The sequence below is a fragment of the Epinephelus fuscoguttatus genome, linkage group LG24 (assembly GCF_011397635.1).
Source record: "Epinephelus fuscoguttatus linkage group LG24, E.fuscoguttatus.final_Chr_v1".
NCBI lineage: Eukaryota > Metazoa > Chordata > Actinopteri > Perciformes > Serranidae > Epinephelus > Epinephelus fuscoguttatus.
Genome location: NC_064775.1, coordinates 16412954 through 16429755, shown reverse-complemented (window position 1 = coordinate 16429755; position 16802 = coordinate 16412954). Strand labels below are relative to the sequence as shown.

At 42.0% G+C, this 16802-nt stretch overlaps 2 protein-coding genes across 2 annotated transcripts in view; one reads left to right on the top strand and one right to left on the bottom strand.

The window, feature by feature from the left end:
* Positions 1-8047: 8047 nt before the first annotated feature.
* LOC125884728 (uncharacterized) lies at positions 8048-12839 on the bottom strand. Its single transcript, XM_049569867.1, has 6 exons — positions 12644-12839; positions 11052-11545; positions 10422-10668; positions 9647-9896; positions 8968-9556; positions 8048-8830 (listed from the first exon to the last, which is right to left on the bottom strand). Exons 2-6 carry the CDS (start codon positions 11537-11539, stop codon positions 8407-8409), a joined length of 1998 nt encoding a protein of 665 aa, XP_049425824.1. The 5' UTR covers positions 11540-11545; positions 12644-12839; the 3' UTR covers positions 8048-8406.
* A 28-nt stretch (positions 12840-12867) lies between these two features.
* LOC125884730 (cytochrome P450 4F3) overlaps positions 12868-16802 on the top strand; it is an 8525-nt gene continuing 4590 nt past the window's right edge. The window contains exons 1-9 of the mRNA XM_049569871.1: positions 12868-13726; positions 14047-14191; positions 14311-14364; positions 14499-14626; positions 15821-15942; positions 16040-16186; positions 16341-16464; positions 16569-16635; positions 16728-16802. The exon at positions 16728-16802 is cut by the window's right edge and continues 55 nt beyond it. Of these exons, the coding sequence (XP_049425828.1) occupies positions 13523-13726; positions 14047-14191; positions 14311-14364; positions 14499-14626; positions 15821-15942; positions 16040-16186; positions 16341-16464; positions 16569-16635; positions 16728-16802 (1066 nt within the window). The 5' untranslated portion in view covers positions 12868-13522. The remainder of the gene's footprint in view (positions 13727-14046; positions 14192-14310; positions 14365-14498; positions 14627-15820; positions 15943-16039; positions 16187-16340; positions 16465-16568; positions 16636-16727) is intronic.

Below are 16802 nucleotides of genomic sequence, written 5' to 3'. Positions count from 1 at the left end.
TTTAGTTAAAGGGCCTCTGAACTGTTGAATCTGAGTTCCCTTTAAATGTAATGTGTCTGTCAAATCATGTCTTCTGTGTGCAAAGTTAGGATAAAGCTACAGTATATCAGAATATTTCTGGAATATCTAAATAAATGGATATTATTTACAATGTTTTTCAGCTTTCTGATCATTTGTAACCATAAAGGAGTCAGTTGTAGTCAAAATGAACATTATAAATACTGTTAATGAAGTTGATTGTTTCCCTGTGATATCGTCAGCAGTGTGAAGGAGAAGCTCTGATAATGAGGCACATCTGGATTTGTCGTTGAAAGATCCCAGCTTCCAATAATGTATTTTTCAGTACAGTTGTACCATTAAAACAAAAAAACAGCTCATATCTGTTGTAGCATTGGTGTGGGTGTTGCCAGAAATAAGATGTTCAGAAGGGTTGATGGTTGCTCAGGAGCACAGGAACAAAGAGATTTTCCTCTGCTTACAGATTAACTGTCTGGTCCAACAGCCCACAGTGCAAGAGGACTGTTTGGAGAGTCTCAGGTTGTGGGTTTAACAGTTATTTACTGACTGACTCAGTGAATCTTGAATACCTTTGTCCAAAGGAGCGAGAGAAAATGTTCAAGGAGGAGTTGTCAAGTGTCTCCAGCTCATTAGCTCATTAGGGCCAGTTTGAGGTTTAGAGGATCAGGGTTCAATTCTCAGGTGAACAGTCTGTCTGTTTTGAAAGCTGATGTCTGTAGGAGAAAGCTAAAAGCCATATGGAACACAGACAAGGTGTCTCTAGACTGATAGCTCAGGCTGTAAGAGGACTGGTTGGAAATCCAGAGTTCGCTCATTCAGGGCAGGTGAATTTTAAAGGCTGCTGTCCAGAGGAGAGAGTGAAAGGCTCTGTGAAACACAGTGGAAGAGAGAGGTTAAAGCTGTTAAAGCGCTGCTTGGAAATTCTAAGGTGGGAGGTGCAGTTCTTAATCCAGGGCAGGTGAATTTTAATGTCCAGCCCCAAAATAAAAAGATTATATGTGCACGGAGAAAATGTGCAGCAGCAGGATAGCTCAATGGGTAAAACTATTGGCCTTGGTGTGGGAGACTGGGGTTCAAATCTGGTCAGGTTGATGGTTTGATCCTTTTCCAGGGCAGGTAAAATTTAAAGTCCAACATCCGAATAAAAAGCTTAAATGCGCCCGGAGAAAAGGTGATATGTGCAGGATAGCTCAGTGGGTAAGACTACTGGCCTTAGTGTGGGGGACTGGGGTTCACATCCGATGCTACCATATACATGTCCTGGCATAGCATGGGGGAGCCGGGATGCCGGGAAAAGTGGGGATGTCATCATCCCCCACATTCAGTATGTGATTAATGCACAGTTCACTGTTAAAAGTGTAACAGTAATCTACATATCTAGGACAGACAGGAGGGCATGAAAGGATGGTAGCGAGGCCTTGGGCATGAACGTGGCATAAGGTGGCTAGGACTGGATGGTAGGAGGGCAGGATGGATAGAAAGGAAGATAGCTAGGCCTAGGATAGCAAGGTAGGGATGAAATGTTTAGACACAACTAGTTTAAATGTAGATAATTTAAAGTAAATTATTAATTTAAAGTAATTATTACATTTAACTAGTTAAAAACAGTTTTAATGTTAGTTAAACATCTTTGTTTCTTTAACAATTTAAGAAAGCTAATGAAATAAGTGAAATGTTTTCGTAACTAGTTAAACATTTTTAGACATTAAAACTGTTTTTAACTAGTTAAATGTATAATTTACTTTAAATTATTAAAATTAGTTGTGCCTAAATGTCTATCCCTACCTTGCTATCCTAGGCCTAGCTACCTTCCATCCTGCCCTCCTATCATCCAGTCCTAGCCACCTTATGCCACGTTCATGCCCAAAGCCTAGCTACCATCCTTTCCTGCCCTCCTGTCTGTCCTAGATATGTAGATTACAATAGTTTATTGTTACACTTTTAATAGTGAACTGTGCATTAATCACATACTGAATGTGGGGATGCCGGGAAAAGTGGGGATGTCATCATCCCCCACATTCAGTATGTGATTAATGCACAGTTCACTGTTAAAAGTGTAACAATAAACTACTGAACTATCCTGCTGCTGCACATGCCAACTTTTCTCCGGGTGCATTTAACCTTTTCATTTCACCTGTAGACAAAGCCTTAAAAAAAATTAAATAAATGATTTTCCTGTATAACTAATTCAAAATTGTCAAAAAAACTTAAATAACTCGGTATATTACATTGACAAAATCTCACCATGTAAAAAGTGATTCAGTGACTGAGGAGCTAAAGAAAGAAAATCCTCATAAAATGTCTTAGTACAGTATGTTGAAAAAAGTCATTAAAAACACACTTCTTTAATTACATGTAGCTCACTACTCCCCAGCACTGTCACAAACATATTTTAGTGTTCAATGAGAGTTTGCCTCTGCTGGTGGGCAGTGCTTGGTTTTGGCTCGACTGTTTTCATTGCAGCGGCCTGGTCACAAACTTTCTCATTGTAGAGCTTAACAGTAAAATATGCTGCTGAAAACATTTGAGAATCAAATTGAGAATCTTTATTCATATTTGATCAGTGCTGCCTGGTTAGACAGTTTGACCACAGTTCATGAGCAGTGAATGACATGTTAGCTTTCCACTTTGACACATGGCAAAAGTTGACAGAGGAGCTGATGTTCCCTTGGAAACAAAGAAAAGCTACATGCAAGTAATTCAGGGGAAAAAAGTCCATTGTTCAGCAGGGAGAGCCTCAGATGATGGTGGTAAAAGCAGGTTAATGATAACATTGTGTAAATGAGCATGTGGAACTAAACTGCAGAAAAGCAGACCCACACCAACGCCCCGACAATGTCTGTGGGGCCTCTGGGGAGTGGTGACGCCCCTGTTGAGAAACACTTCACTACAAGGAGGAGGAGGAACATGATTCTTTTTCACATATTATCTGTCTTATGTAACACTGTGTGGATATACAGAGAGTTTTGGCAAATATGACTATTATTTCTATAAAAGTTACCAACCACAGCAATAATGATAAATGTTAATAAATAAAGGCAAGGTCCATGGGAAGGCTCCTGCTCTTTTAAAAATTGAAACATAAGTTTTCCCCACCTAAATAATTTTAATACAGTCCCCCCATACACTTTGCAGTTTGTGGCTGGACCTTGAAGATGTTTTAGTTTTTATCAAACTCCCGATGGAGTGGGCGCTCCAAAGAGAAATCAGAACTTACATCATCATACTGAAAGCTGACCGATCCCTGATGCATGGTATCACTCCATCTGAAGTTGTCTGCAACATGAGGAGTAAACTATCACCATTTCAATAAAGCTTACTTGATAAAACCTTGTCACACAGATTTATGTGCTGAGCAAAGCACATTGTCACAGCACTTCAGAGATAATAACAGGGATTACAGGTGGAACAAACCTTAATGCAATTCCACTGTCTGTCAGCCCACATTTAAAGCATGCATCTGAACACGAGTGGTTGTTCACTGAACGTGTCAGGTCATTTCTGTCAAACACACATCCTGTCTGTATCTCCTACCTGTGAGAGCTCGCAGTTTGACACAGCAGGCCACGTAGTCATCAAAGAAGATTCTCCTGATTTTCTCCTGATTCTGTTGTCCAAAATCATGAAAAAATATAGTAGAGCATGTCGTCCAAAATTACGAAAAAACATCATGGTATAGTATGTCCTCCAAAATCATGAAAAAAATCATAGTATAGTATGTCAAAAAAATGTCATAGTATAGCATATCAAAATATTATATCATAGTATAGTATGTCAAAAAAATAGCACAGTATAATGTCAAAAAAAGTGTTTTGTCAAAAAAATATAGTAAAGAATGTCAAAAAATATAGTGTAGTGTGTAAAAAAAAAATGCAGACAATGCAGGCAGACAGACAATCTGGACCAAACGTCAAGGTCAGAGATACGCTGCTGATAGGAGACGGTGCTATCAGTGGCATAAACCACGGAAGAATTCAAACATGCTGCTGTCCCAGTGCCACTGTCTCTGAGATAACAACACTCCTCCCAAAAGTTTTGTCTACACACTGAGGAGTCAAACAGCTGATCGTGCACGTGGGTGCAGTGGACATCAGAAAGGAACAGACTGAAGTCTTGAAAAGGGATTTCACTAAGTTCTTCAAGGAGCTTGATAAAGTGGAGGTCCAGGCATTCATTAGTGGACCTCTTCCAAACATAGACAGGAAGATAAACAAGTTCAGCTGGCTGCTTCAGCTGAACACATGGCTGTCCAAAGAATGTGCGCACAGAGGATTGCACTACATTGAGAACTTTTATCTGTTCTGGAAACGAGAGGACCTGTTCAAGGGAAAGGGCCCACACCTGTGCAGAGGTGGGAGGAGAGTGCTGACGGAACACCTCCTCCACGCTCTGAGGCATCAGAATGGGTCGGGACAGGGTCCTGAGCGACCAGTGAGAGAAAAGAGGAACGAGAGAAGCATCTCTGTCGCAGAAGCCAGAGACTGAGCCAGTGTTTCAGCACCAGCTGCTCCACAACAGCCTCCACCACCCCCAGCGAAGGATTCAGCTCCAGCACCACAACAGCCTCCACTGCCCCCAGTGAAGGATTCAGGCCCGCCATCGGTTCCACCTCCCCCCAGGCCCTCATCACAGGCCTTGGACTCGTCTGTGACAGCCCCAGCAGAAGTTTCAGACCCAGCAGCACCCCCATCACCTCCTCTACCCACAGACCAGCCCTGGGCTCCCCCTGCCACATCTACCCCCTCTAGAGACTTGTCCCTCTCCCTCTCCTTTTCATCCCCACCTTCCCCCTTGGGCCTTCCCAACCATCTTGAAAGCCTGATCAAATCAGGGATTAAGATGGTTCCCCTCACCCCTAATATAACAAGGTCAAGACTTCTATCACCAACTATGCTGAACTCTCCCCTCAAGTCACACAGGAGCTTCAACTCTCCTGCTTCACAAACTAAAGCTCCCCCAGCTCCTCCCCCTCGGTTTTCATCTGGTCCATCACCCACACTTTCCCCTGCTCGTCCTCCCCTGCCTGCCCCCAGAGCTGGTATCCCTAAGAGCTAGGATGCACAGGGCCTCTGCTGTCCCAGGACTTACAGCCACGATAAAGGTAATATCAAGCTGGGGCCCTGTGAGACAATATTTTCCCCTAGCGCTATATCTACAGCCACACCACATAGACCAGATTACAGGACAGTTAGACTGTCCAATCAGAGAAATTGAATCCATATCCCTTGTAAGAAGATAATGTCCAGTCCTACTGAAACTAATCTGAAACTTGCTGTGCTTAATGTCAGATCCTTGTCTAACAAATCATTTTTAATTAATAATTTGATCTCTTCGTATAATCTTGATTTTATGTTTTTAACTGAAACATGGCTTGACAAAAACACAGGTAATGCTGTTCTAACGGAATCAGCTCCACCCAACTACAAATTTGAATCTGAAACACGAGAAAACAAAAAGGGTGGAGGTGTCTGTGCAATATTTAGAGATCATATGATTATGCACAGGTTGTCATTTGGGGTGTTTTCATCATTTGAGTATGTATCCTTTAAAATGGAGCTAAAACAATCTCCGTCCATACTCTATGTAGTTATATACAAGCCTCCCAGCACCGTCAAAGTTTTATTGATGATTTTACCAGGATGCTTTCAATTGTATGCACAGACTTTGATGGTTTGGTCATTACAGGTGATTTTAATGTACATGTGGATAATGTCTGTGACAGAAATGCTAAAGAGCTCAGTGCTGTCCTTGAAACCTTTGGCTTGACTCAGCATGTGTGTGAGCCCACCCACAGCAGAGCGCAGCACACTCTGGACCTGCTCATTACAAAGGGGGTTAATATTTCAAACGTCAATGTGGTTGATGTTGCTCTGTCTGATCATTTCTGTGTCTTCTTTGACCTGTCTGTTTCTCCCAAACCACCGGCTGGTCCTGCAGTTGTTCGGAGGAGACACATAAATAACAGCACAGGTGCTCTGTTCATGGAAATGATAAACTTTGAAAATGCCTCATGTTCTAATGTTGATGATTTGTTGAACTCTGTTACTTTGAGTGTTTTGAATGTTCTGGACACCATTGCCCCTGTGAAGGTTAAAATGGTTAAATATAAGCAGAAGGCGCCATGGAGGAATGATGACGCGGTCAGGGCACAGAAAGGGAGTGCCGGAGGGCCGAGCGGAAATGGCGCAAGTTGAAGCTTCATGTTCATTATGAAATTTATAAAGAAAAGTTGTACGTGTTCAACCGGATCTTACGTAGAACGAGGGAGAGGTACTTTTCTGAAATTATTGGAAACTGCAGTAACAATTTGCGTGTCTTATTTGCAACAGTGAACAGATTAACAAACCCTCCAGCTCAACTACTGTTGGAACTGATCTCCACATCTAAGTGTAATGAGTTTGCAGTATTCTTTTGCGACAAGGTTCAGACCATTAAAAATGCCATCAATTCCACAACACCAATAACAACCCTGCAGCCACCTAGACACTTAGAGCTGACTCATTTTGCACCTGTAACTGACAAAACTGTCCAAGAGATCATCACCAGTCTGAGTTCGTCTACATGCTGCCTCAATGTGTTACCCACTAGATTTCTAAAGTCTGTGCTGAGCAGTTTGTTACCACCACTCACTCACATAGTTAACATGTCACTACAATCTGGAACATTCCCAAAGGCCTTGAAAACTGCGGTCATAAAGCCTCTCCTAAAGAAGAGCAGTCTTGATGCCACAGTACTGAACAACTACCGGCCCATTTCAAATCTGCCGTTTTTAGACCGCTCTTATTAAGGTGACAAATGACATCCGCCTCAACACTGACGCAGGCAAAGTCTCAGTTTTAGTCCTGCTAGATCTGAGTGCTGCTTTTGACACTGTCGATCATGAGATCCTTTCACAGAGACTAGAGGACTGGGTGGGCATCTCTGGCACTGCCCTAAATTGGTTGAAGTCCTATCTAGAAGACAGGAAGTACTTTGTTGAAATTGGTAACTGTGTCTCAGACCACATGGCCTTGACCTGTGGGGTGCCCCAAGGGTCAATCCTGGTCCCAGTGTGTGGATGCAAAACAACTTTCTCCAGCTAAATTCAGACAAGACTGAAGTCATCGTATTTGGTCCACAGAAACAAAGAGAAAGTGTCAGCAGTCACCTCCAGTCTCTCTCTCTAAAACCTACAAATCAGGTTAGAAATCTTAGGGTAATAATGGACTAAACCTGACTTGGAGAGACTTATCCATGCATTTGTCTCTAGTAGGTTAGACTACTGTAACGGCCTGCTCACTGGCCTCTCCAAACGGGCCGTAAGACAGCTGCAGTACATCCAGAATGCTGCTGCTCGGGTCCTGACCAGAACCAGGAAGTACGAGCACATTAGTCCTGTGCTCAGGTCTCTACACTGGCTTCCTGTGGCTCAGAGAATAGATTTTAAAGCAGCTCTGCTTGTGTACAAGTCTCTCCACGGCCTAGCACCAAAGTACATCTCTGACATGTTAGTGCCATATGAACCATCTCGGACTCTGAGGACCTCAGGGACCGGCCTCCTGCTGGTGCCCAGAGTCAGGACTAAACATGGGGAATCAGGATTCCAGTTTTATGCAGCTAAAATCTGGAACAGTCTTTCTGAAGATGTGAGACAGGCCTCTACTCTGACAATGTTCAAATCTAGGCTCAAAACAGCTCTATTTCACTGTGCATGTGACTGAAAGGATCTTATCTGCACTCTTCTCTTTTAAAGTTCATTTTATGATTGTTTTTATTTTGTATTGTGATTTTAATGCATTTTCTTGTTCTGTAAAGCACTTTGAATTACTTTGTGTACGAATTGTGCTCTACAAATAAACTTGCCTTGCCTTAAGCATATCAAAAGATTATATCGTAGTATAGTATGTAAAAAAAAATAGCACAGTATGTCAAAAAATATAGTAAAGTATGTCAAAAAATATAGTATAGTATGTAAAAAAAATATATAGTAAAGAAGCTGTGTGAACTCATGAATATTGTCAATAGAAGGCGAGAGAAAAATGTGCATTCATGGAACTTTATTCTTTGAATTCTTTCATGTAACAGTGGAGCATCTTCAAGTGCTGTGCAAAACCCAAAGCTTCATTAATCCACTCCAAAAGAGAACAAAAAAAGCATTGACAAAAAGAGGAAAACTGAGGTCAAACACTGAGTGCATTCACAGACACTAACATTGTCTTTTTCTCAAACATATACTGTAATATTCAATCGAACCTTTAAAGCCCCAGTGTCTCTGTGCATGAGCACTGCCATAACAAGTGGGCAACATGCAAGTGATCCAGTCACACTGAATTACTTGATTCAATAACTCTTTCATCAAGTTTTAATTTTTGTGCCCTGCTGCACCAGATGTAATATCTCAACAAACACTCAGGATCTGTGCTTAGTTTGCAGACAAGAAGGCAGAAACAAACACAGCCGGTTTCTTCTCACAGATTGATCTGACGCAGCTTGGAGTCGACTGGTGCTGCCTGTACCGGAGTGCAGACTAGCCTGGACTGCCCTGGTGTAGCCTGGTGCACGTGGGACAAATGGAGTCACCACGCCAGATCCATCAATACTCCTCACAGGAGACGAAGTGGCCCCGGTCTGTGCTGGGAGTTGTCTCTGCTCGGCTGACGTCTGCACCTGCCAGACATCTTCCTGTGGTTGGGTATAGCAGCTGGTGCTCATCTGTGATTGGCCAGCATCTGCTTTTGGAGTTTGGACTGAGGTCGCCAGCCAGTGTGGCTGACGGTGTTCACTGGTCTGGTGATGTGGCAGCTGCAGAGGAGAGTCACTGTCAGAAGTGGAGCTGCCGAGGACAAAAAGTTGTATTTTAAAAGTGCATTCAAACAGAGGACATTAGAAATAAAGTCTCAAATAAAGGCCTTGTTGTCTCTGCAGCCTATTTGAGAATTGACAGTAATTTTGTCTCCAGGTTACACCTACCTACTGAATGACGTGCAAAGGAAAGGGTAAGCTGGCTTGTTGTGTTTCTGTGGGCTCGCCATGACCACATATTCATCCTGAGACAGCACAGACGAGTTGTGGCTCACCAGTGGCGACATCATCATGTACTCTGGCCCTTCCTCACCTGGCTTGCAGGCCTCCATCCCAGCACTGCGGAAGTCCCCTGTCACCACAGCTGGGAGCTTATTCACTGGGAGATGACGGTCCATCTTCATCTTCATGTAGCTGCCGGTCTCAGCCATGTAGCTGTGACAGGATCTGACTGGGCTGAGGTGTGAGGTGGAGCTCAGAGAGGGTTCAGGCTCTGCTTTGTGTGGTTTGAAAGGATCTCCCTGATGTTTAGTTGGACTTGTCTGGATTTCAGGGTTTCGGGGGGCCAGGCGAGAACCAAGCGGTCTCACATTCACCTGCTTGTCTCTGTATTTGGGTCTGCAGCCTTTTGAAGCCAGAAGGGTTTGAAGCTGATTGTGGCTGGAGGTGGGTGACCAGCTGAAGTTAGGAAGCACTCGCTGTGCCCTGATTGTCTCACGAACCACTTCATGAATGTGCTGAGCTACTGCTGTGTTTCCTGTACAGAGCAGACATAAGGATGAGGGGTCACTGCCCTATGGTAAGGCAGAAATTAATTTAATAAGCACATTTTTTTATTCTGAATTACCTTGATCTCTTGCTTCCATCCAGATCTCTCCAGGACCGTTTGGTGCTGACCTGCCAAGCTCCAAAAAGAACAAACCATCCAAGTGGCCAAAGCGCCGAACACTTAGCAAAGGTATTGTAACCGATGGCAAAGCACAGAATGCTGCCACTCTGACCAAGATGAGAGACGTAGCTGTGAGGCAGAGCCGGCTCTCCCCCGCCAGGGACTTGGAATAGCCCAGACTTCTGGGCTTCACCGTGACAGGCCACACCTTAGACGAAGGTGAAGGGAACAGGTGAAGATCAGACAGAGATATTTATCCAATAAAGAGCTAGTGATACTTGAAGATATCATATGTAACATTTCCACAGTGGCGTAATATCCCCTTTTCCCTCTTTGCTGTAACTTGGGGGAAAACATGGGAAACACCAGATGCTATGTCACAGCGAGAAAAGAATCATTCAAGGTTACAGAATTTTACTGACTAACAGTAATACTGCACAGCACCAACATCATCATCCAGCCGGTGGGCGGTGACTGGTTTTGGCTTGAATGTTTTTAACTGGAGGCCGGATCACAAACTTTCAGTACACTAAAATATGTTTCTGAAAATATTTGAGAAGAGAAACAGGCAGTAGTAGGGGTGGGTGATATGGCCCTAAAGTAATATCATGATAATTCAGGGTATTTTTGTGATAACAATATTCTTGCAGTATGACAAGACAGGGTCGACTTTTTTTGTGTATGTCGACTTTTGTAAGGCAAGAAAAAAAACCCAATAAAAGTCTGGTCTGACCTCTTTGAAGAAAGCAGCAGGGGGCAGAGTGCAGTACCCGTCATCATCTCCATATAACCCTCCATGCTCTTCATCCCTCTGCTCCTCCTCCATCAGTTTCTTAAGAGCCAGGTACCACTCTTCTTGCTCCTGCTGGTCCTCTGCCACTAGCACCATGGTCTGATCCTTGACATATAGCGCCACCGTGTGGCCTTTCCTGGAACTGCCAGTCCGGCTCACACTGAGGCAGCACCTCAGGTAAATCACCCTGTGGGGAAGGATTTAATTTAACACCATTTTAAATGTTTTCGTTACCTTATAGACAGCCATTCGCCAAAATAGTAAAGCCAATGGCCACTGCTTTAGAGTAAGCTGCAGCTGGCGGGATCTTAAGATTTATTTGTACGCTTAAAAACTACCTTGTAGGACTGATAGGAGGTTGGGGTCAAGGGTAACTCAAAAGTAGTAGTAACAGTAGTATTCCAATCAATTAGGTGAAGCTATGAATGTATTCAGGATCTCAAAAAAGTTACTTGGGTGTATAAAAGAGGACAAAGACTGATAACATAAGGCATGCGCATTTGGCTGGTGGCATGCATTGATGTGAAAACACTTTAAAACCTTTAAGTTGTTGAAGTTACTTTTACTAACCCTTGCTTGCTTGATCCAAACAGCGCAGCTTTACCAGTAGACTTCTCCATCGCTGTGAATGTCTCCTGGCTCTTGTACCATTCGAGACGGCTCAGCCCGGTGTGACTTCCTGCTCTCAGGACAAAATATTTTCTCTGTTTCCACTCCTGCTTCCCCAGATAACCTTGTTTCAGCACATCAACCTGTGGCCCAGGGGAGGTCAGGAGAGCGCTGGCCAGAGGGACCAGAGTGTTGGAGGTCCAGCCAGCACAGTAGAGTTCCTCATAGAAATGGGACTGAGGACTGGGCTGCATGTCAACATAATGGTCCTGAGTGTCCTGGTCCTGCCTCATCTGATGACCATTCATCCATGGAGGCTGCAGAGGTGATTCAACTGGCAGCCATGTTTGGGTGGAGCTGTGGCTGACAGACGTAAGAGGGGAGCTGGAGGCAAGAAGAGATCCGTTTACGTTGGCACACCTGTTGTGCCCTTCTGCACTCTCATTCATTTCAAGCTGTAAACCAGAAACATGCAAACAGAAGAATGTGAATCAGAAACTTGATATTTCTGCTTAAAAATGCAGCTTACAAGTAAAAAACATTTTCTAAAGAAACTAACAAGTCAAATTGCCTACGATATAGCACTTATAATCCAAGTACGGACAAAGAAAACAAGGTGATATACACAGGTTGACACAGAACATAAAAAGCCACCAATGACAGTCATAACAATACTAAAAATATCTTGCAGTAGCACTTACATTTGGTGTAATCTGTTAAATATTGCACCCATGTGTGTATGTGTATGATTAAAAAAATAGTAATAAAAATATTGACAATACATTTTTGAAAGAACAAAAATATAACAGCTTGGTAAAGGAGAAATTAATTAGCATTAACATTAGCTGACCTATATGAGGGAAATCATCCGAGGTCAAGAGGTTGGTTAATGTGTTTTTTTTTTTTATTATTTATTAACACTCTGTGACACTGTTTATGTCTTAAAAAAAGCAAAAAGTTCAAAAAATATTAATGATTAAAAAAAGTAAAGGAGAAATGAATTATAATAGAATAATAATTAAAAAATAACAATAATTTAATATTTAGATGTGTAAGCTGTTGCAGTATGAAAGGTCCTGACAGGGATGTGGCGATGGGACCACTGATGAAAAATAATTAGTACTACTTGTTCAGGCTTATTGGGATATTCTTTTACAAGTGTCTAAACATAATAAATTATATATTGATAAATAGCAGTCTGAAGAGGTATAAGCACTCTATTCATCTTTAGTGCTAAAATTAGTCGAAGGATCCACTGAAAAAAATAACGAGACAATTTTCGAGGACTGCTAATCAATTAAAAAAAAAAAACACTGGCAGTTTTTTTTCTATTTTATACCTTTACAACATGAGTGTCTTTGGTATCGGAGAAAACAAGCAAATAACTCATTTTTTCACATAATTTTCCGTCGTTGTGTAAATATTTCATAATTAATAGACTAATTGAACTACAGTAAACATGGCGCCTACGTAACGTTAGCTAATTAAAGTAAGCTAGCTGTGTCGCGTTTTCCCTCTCACCGTTAGGACACAAATGTTTGATGAAAACTCACCTGAAACTGACAGGTATTGACAGTACAACTGGAAACACGGACAGTGTCGCCTGTTTTTTTTTTTTATTTCAGGCTGCCTGCAGGAGTCCAAAAACGGTTTGGAAAAAGATTTCCAAACTAGTGTAACTTTGGTGTTTAGTCGGAGCCTGTTTGTCTGCTCACGTGCATCCGGTGCCAATCAGTGTGGCCTTCAGGAGCTCCTCGTAAAACCTTACTCTCCAGTAAAGAGAAGTCGTTTAATTAAATTCGTAGACAGGAAATAAGAAATATTTGGCCATTGCAGAAATTAATCTTGATGTACAAAAGCTGATAAATCCACTATATAACTATACAAACTATATAACTATATAAACACTGACGTTTCAATTACTCCCATCAGAGCAAAGGTTGTAGTCGCAGTCTATGTCTTTGTGTTTTCTCGTTTTTTCAGTGAAGAGTGCCTAGATCAACATAATGTCAACAACTTTGACAGCAATCAAGATACTAATAAGAGAAAACTGGGTATTATTCTTATAATATAAACTAAATTAATAACATTTTTCAGCAAGAAGGAGAAACATGGTTTCTAGAGGGCTGCTTTTCTTTTCCAACAACTTTATTTGATCCATATTACAAATTCTTGTAAGAAAAATGACATTTCTATGATTAACAATGCTTTTGTCTTCATCAGCATGATACAGTTAGTGGTTAGTGTAGCAGACAAAGGAAGTGTTGTCTCTCACAGTGGTTACAGCAGTTATCCCTGTTGAAATAACTGTGAGGAACACTTTCTGCATGTTTCCACATTAGTAACTTCTCATTGTGAACACAGCCGCTGTCAGAAGAGGGTAAGTATCAAGCAACCTCTGGATACTCATCCCTCTCTGTCTCTGTCCCAGGATGTCTCTCCTCTGGGGTGTCATCTCTCATGTCCTCAGCTGGACGGGCCTCTGTCAGGTCCTGCTTGTGGCCTGTGCAGGACTGGGAGCTGTGGTTGCAGTCTGGATGCTGAGGCTGCTGGCACGACACGCCTGGTACACACACAGGCTGTCCTGCTTCAGGAAGCCACATGCAAGCTCCTGGCTTTTAGGCCACCTGGGCAAGGTAGGATACACCAACCAATATGGTAAAACACACCTGCTCACATGCATTTATAGCCTTATTTGTAATAACATTCACCTCATCTGTTTCCTTTAAATGCTGTGTCATTATTGTAATACTTGGTAATTGCTGAAATGAGAATCTGGAAATGTAACTGTAGCTTTCTCAGTGTGATACAACATGTGCCTAGTGTTGTGAAATTTCCTCTTTGTGTAATTCAGCAAACAAACCAAAACTCACTTGTTTCTTTAATTTAAAAAGACAGAGTTCAATTAAACTTCTGTCTATTGTTTAGTTTAATTTAATATTCATTTGTGGCTCAGATGCAGTGCACAGAGGAAGGTCTCCTGCATGTGGATGACTTGGTGCAAATATACACACACTGTTGCAGCTGGTTCATCGGCCCTTTCTATCACCTGGTCAGACTCTTTCACCCCGACTACATCAAACCTCTACTAACGGCACCTGGTAGCGTATAATCACTGTAAACCTTTTTCCACACCAATGAAAGTGCCATGGCAACTAAAGCTTCATTTGTATTGTTCTTTTCTCTCTCCATTACATCCTCACTCCTTCCCTCAACCCAGCGAGCATTACTGTGAAAGATGAACTCATCTATGGCCATCTGCGTCCGTGGCTTGGTGAGTCAAATAGCTCATGTTGCTGAATTAGCAACAGTAAAGTCAAATGACTGTGATTGCAGTCACTGTGTGTGTACTGTGTAGCAAGTACTGATTACACTCCACGGTCAAACCTTCTCTGTCTTGTGTCCCAGGACAGAGCCTGTTGCTAAGCGACGGGGAGGTGTGGTCTCGCAAGAGACGGCTGCTGACCCCAGCTTTTCATTTTGATATTCTGAAGAGCTACGTCGCCAGGTTTAACACCTCAACTAACACTATGCACGTAAGACACACAGTAGTGTACAGATACATGCAAACAACTGCTGTCATTTATAAAATACATGTCCTGCATCCACAGTCTTACTTAGGTAAAAATTTACAAGTATTAATGTCGAAATAAACTTAAAGTGTCATTAGTATCATTAATGTGTTCATCACTTTAATGTTGCAGCTGGCAAAGGTGGATTTTATCTCAATGACTTTATATACTGCTGGGTAGCTTAATCTATGTATAGGATGTGATTTTGCCTAGTAGGACATGCTCCTGGATCAAAATCCAATATGGCGTTCCTGGACCAACATTGCAGTCAACCAATCACAGCCCTCCTTACATCATCAGTGTGCTGCTCTTGGGCTTCTTTCACAATTCCTTTTTGCTTCTTCAGAGCTAAGGTTTCCAAATTGACGTTTGAACAGTTAAACAAAAATCCTCAGTAACATTAAACAAAAACCTTTTAAGCTACTAAAGGGCTAGCAAGTTGCTAAGTAGGTAGCCTATGCTAATAAGCAAGCAAGATGTTGATCCTTGATAGATTTAGTTAGGTTTATCCAGGACCATCATCATCACGCTAACTCTGGATAATTTGTTCATGTCAACATCAACATAGCAGCCTATGATGGTCAAGATCAACACAACAAGTAGTCCAGGATCAACGTGGCAATGATGTCCCTGGATCAAACAAATTATGCAGGATAAAGATGATGATGATGTTCTGGATCAACAAACAGATTATCCAGGGTCAACATGGCAGTGATGGTCCTACATATATATCAGAATATTCTATCCTATTGGCAAGCTTACTCATTAGCATGGCTTACCTAGTTAACAAGCTGATTCGCTAACTCTGCAGTAGCTTATAAAGTTTTTGTTCAGTGTTACAGATGATTTTGTTTAATTGTACTAACTTAAATTTGGATAACTAGCTTAGCTTTTAAGAAGCACAAAGGAATTTGGAAAGAAGCACAAGAACAGACCATTGATGATGTGAGAGGGCTGTGATTGGTTAATTGCATTATTGACCCAGGAACATGTCCTACTCGGCAAAATCATGTTGTGCAAATAGATCATAGGCAAAAGGGGTCTAAATTGCAAGGCACAAATTGATTTAGCTGAAGGGATTGGGTTTCACTGGAGCTGTACTTTGTATGACTTCATATGACAAATAAATTGAGCTCTTGTATCTTTTCTGTCTTTCAGGAGAAGTGGCGCCACCTGGTGGCAAAGGGCACAACTAATATAGAGATGTTTGACCACATTACTCTGATGACTCTGGACAGTTTGCTGAAATGTGCATTTAGCTACAACAGCAACTGTCAGAGGTGAGGACACACATTTAAATATGTTCCACAAATATATTCTTCTCTTGATCCTCTATTTTTTTTTTTTTAAAATTATTATTATTATTTCTCTCTCCAGGTCAACCAGTGAGTACGTGTCAGCCATAGTGGAGCTGAGTGACCTGGTAATAGATCGTCGGCAAAAGATTTTGCACCACTGGGACTGGATTTACTGGAGAACACAGCAGGGAAAACAGTTCAAAAGGGCCTTAAGCATTGTGCACAGGTGTGACCTTCTGACCTTTATGTAACATAGTAGCACAAACAATACAGAACCTTTTAAGTCTGATGATACATTTTTATCTTATGATATTCCTGTTCTATAGTAACAATTTCCTGTTGTCTACTCTATTCTATGTTTGGGTAAAACTTGTTTGCAGGTTTACCAGGGAGGTGGTCCAGAAGCGACGAGCCCTGATCAGCCAACAGAAGAACACAGAGACAGATTTCTCCACAGCACCACAAAGAAAGAAGGATTTCGTGGACATCATACTGCTGGCAAAGGTAGGAGAGAAGAACAAATAGGACTGAAAAACACAAGATGTAGACAAAAAGACAGTTTAATTGCTTTACAGGATAAAAGACGATGTAATTCTATATAATTGCAGGATGAGAATGGACGAGGCCTGACAGATGAGGAGATACAGGCTGAGGCCAACACCTTCATGTTCGCAGGTGAGACAGGTTAAAGGGTCTGCATACAACATTCAGAACATTAATGTAGCTTTGAGAATTTAAAGAATCAAACTCTCCTACCTTGTCCACAGGTCACGACACAACAGGCAGTGCCATTTGCTGGACGCTGTATAACTTAGCACGCCACGACCACTATCAGGAGCAAT

Coding starts and splice junctions, on each gene's coding strand:
- LOC125884728 (XM_049569867.1), bottom strand. CDS start 11,539: ATGAATGAGAGTGCAGAAGGGCACAACAGGTGTGCCAACGTAAACGGA. Junction 10,669..11,051: donor TTTGGATCAAGCAAGCAAGG/GTTAGTAAAAGT, acceptor CCTTCCCCACAG/GGTGATTTACCTGAGGTGCT. Junction 9,897..10,421: donor CTGCTGCTTTCTTCAAAGAG/GTCAGACCAGAC, acceptor CCTTCGTCTAAG/GTGTGGCCTGTCACGGTGAA.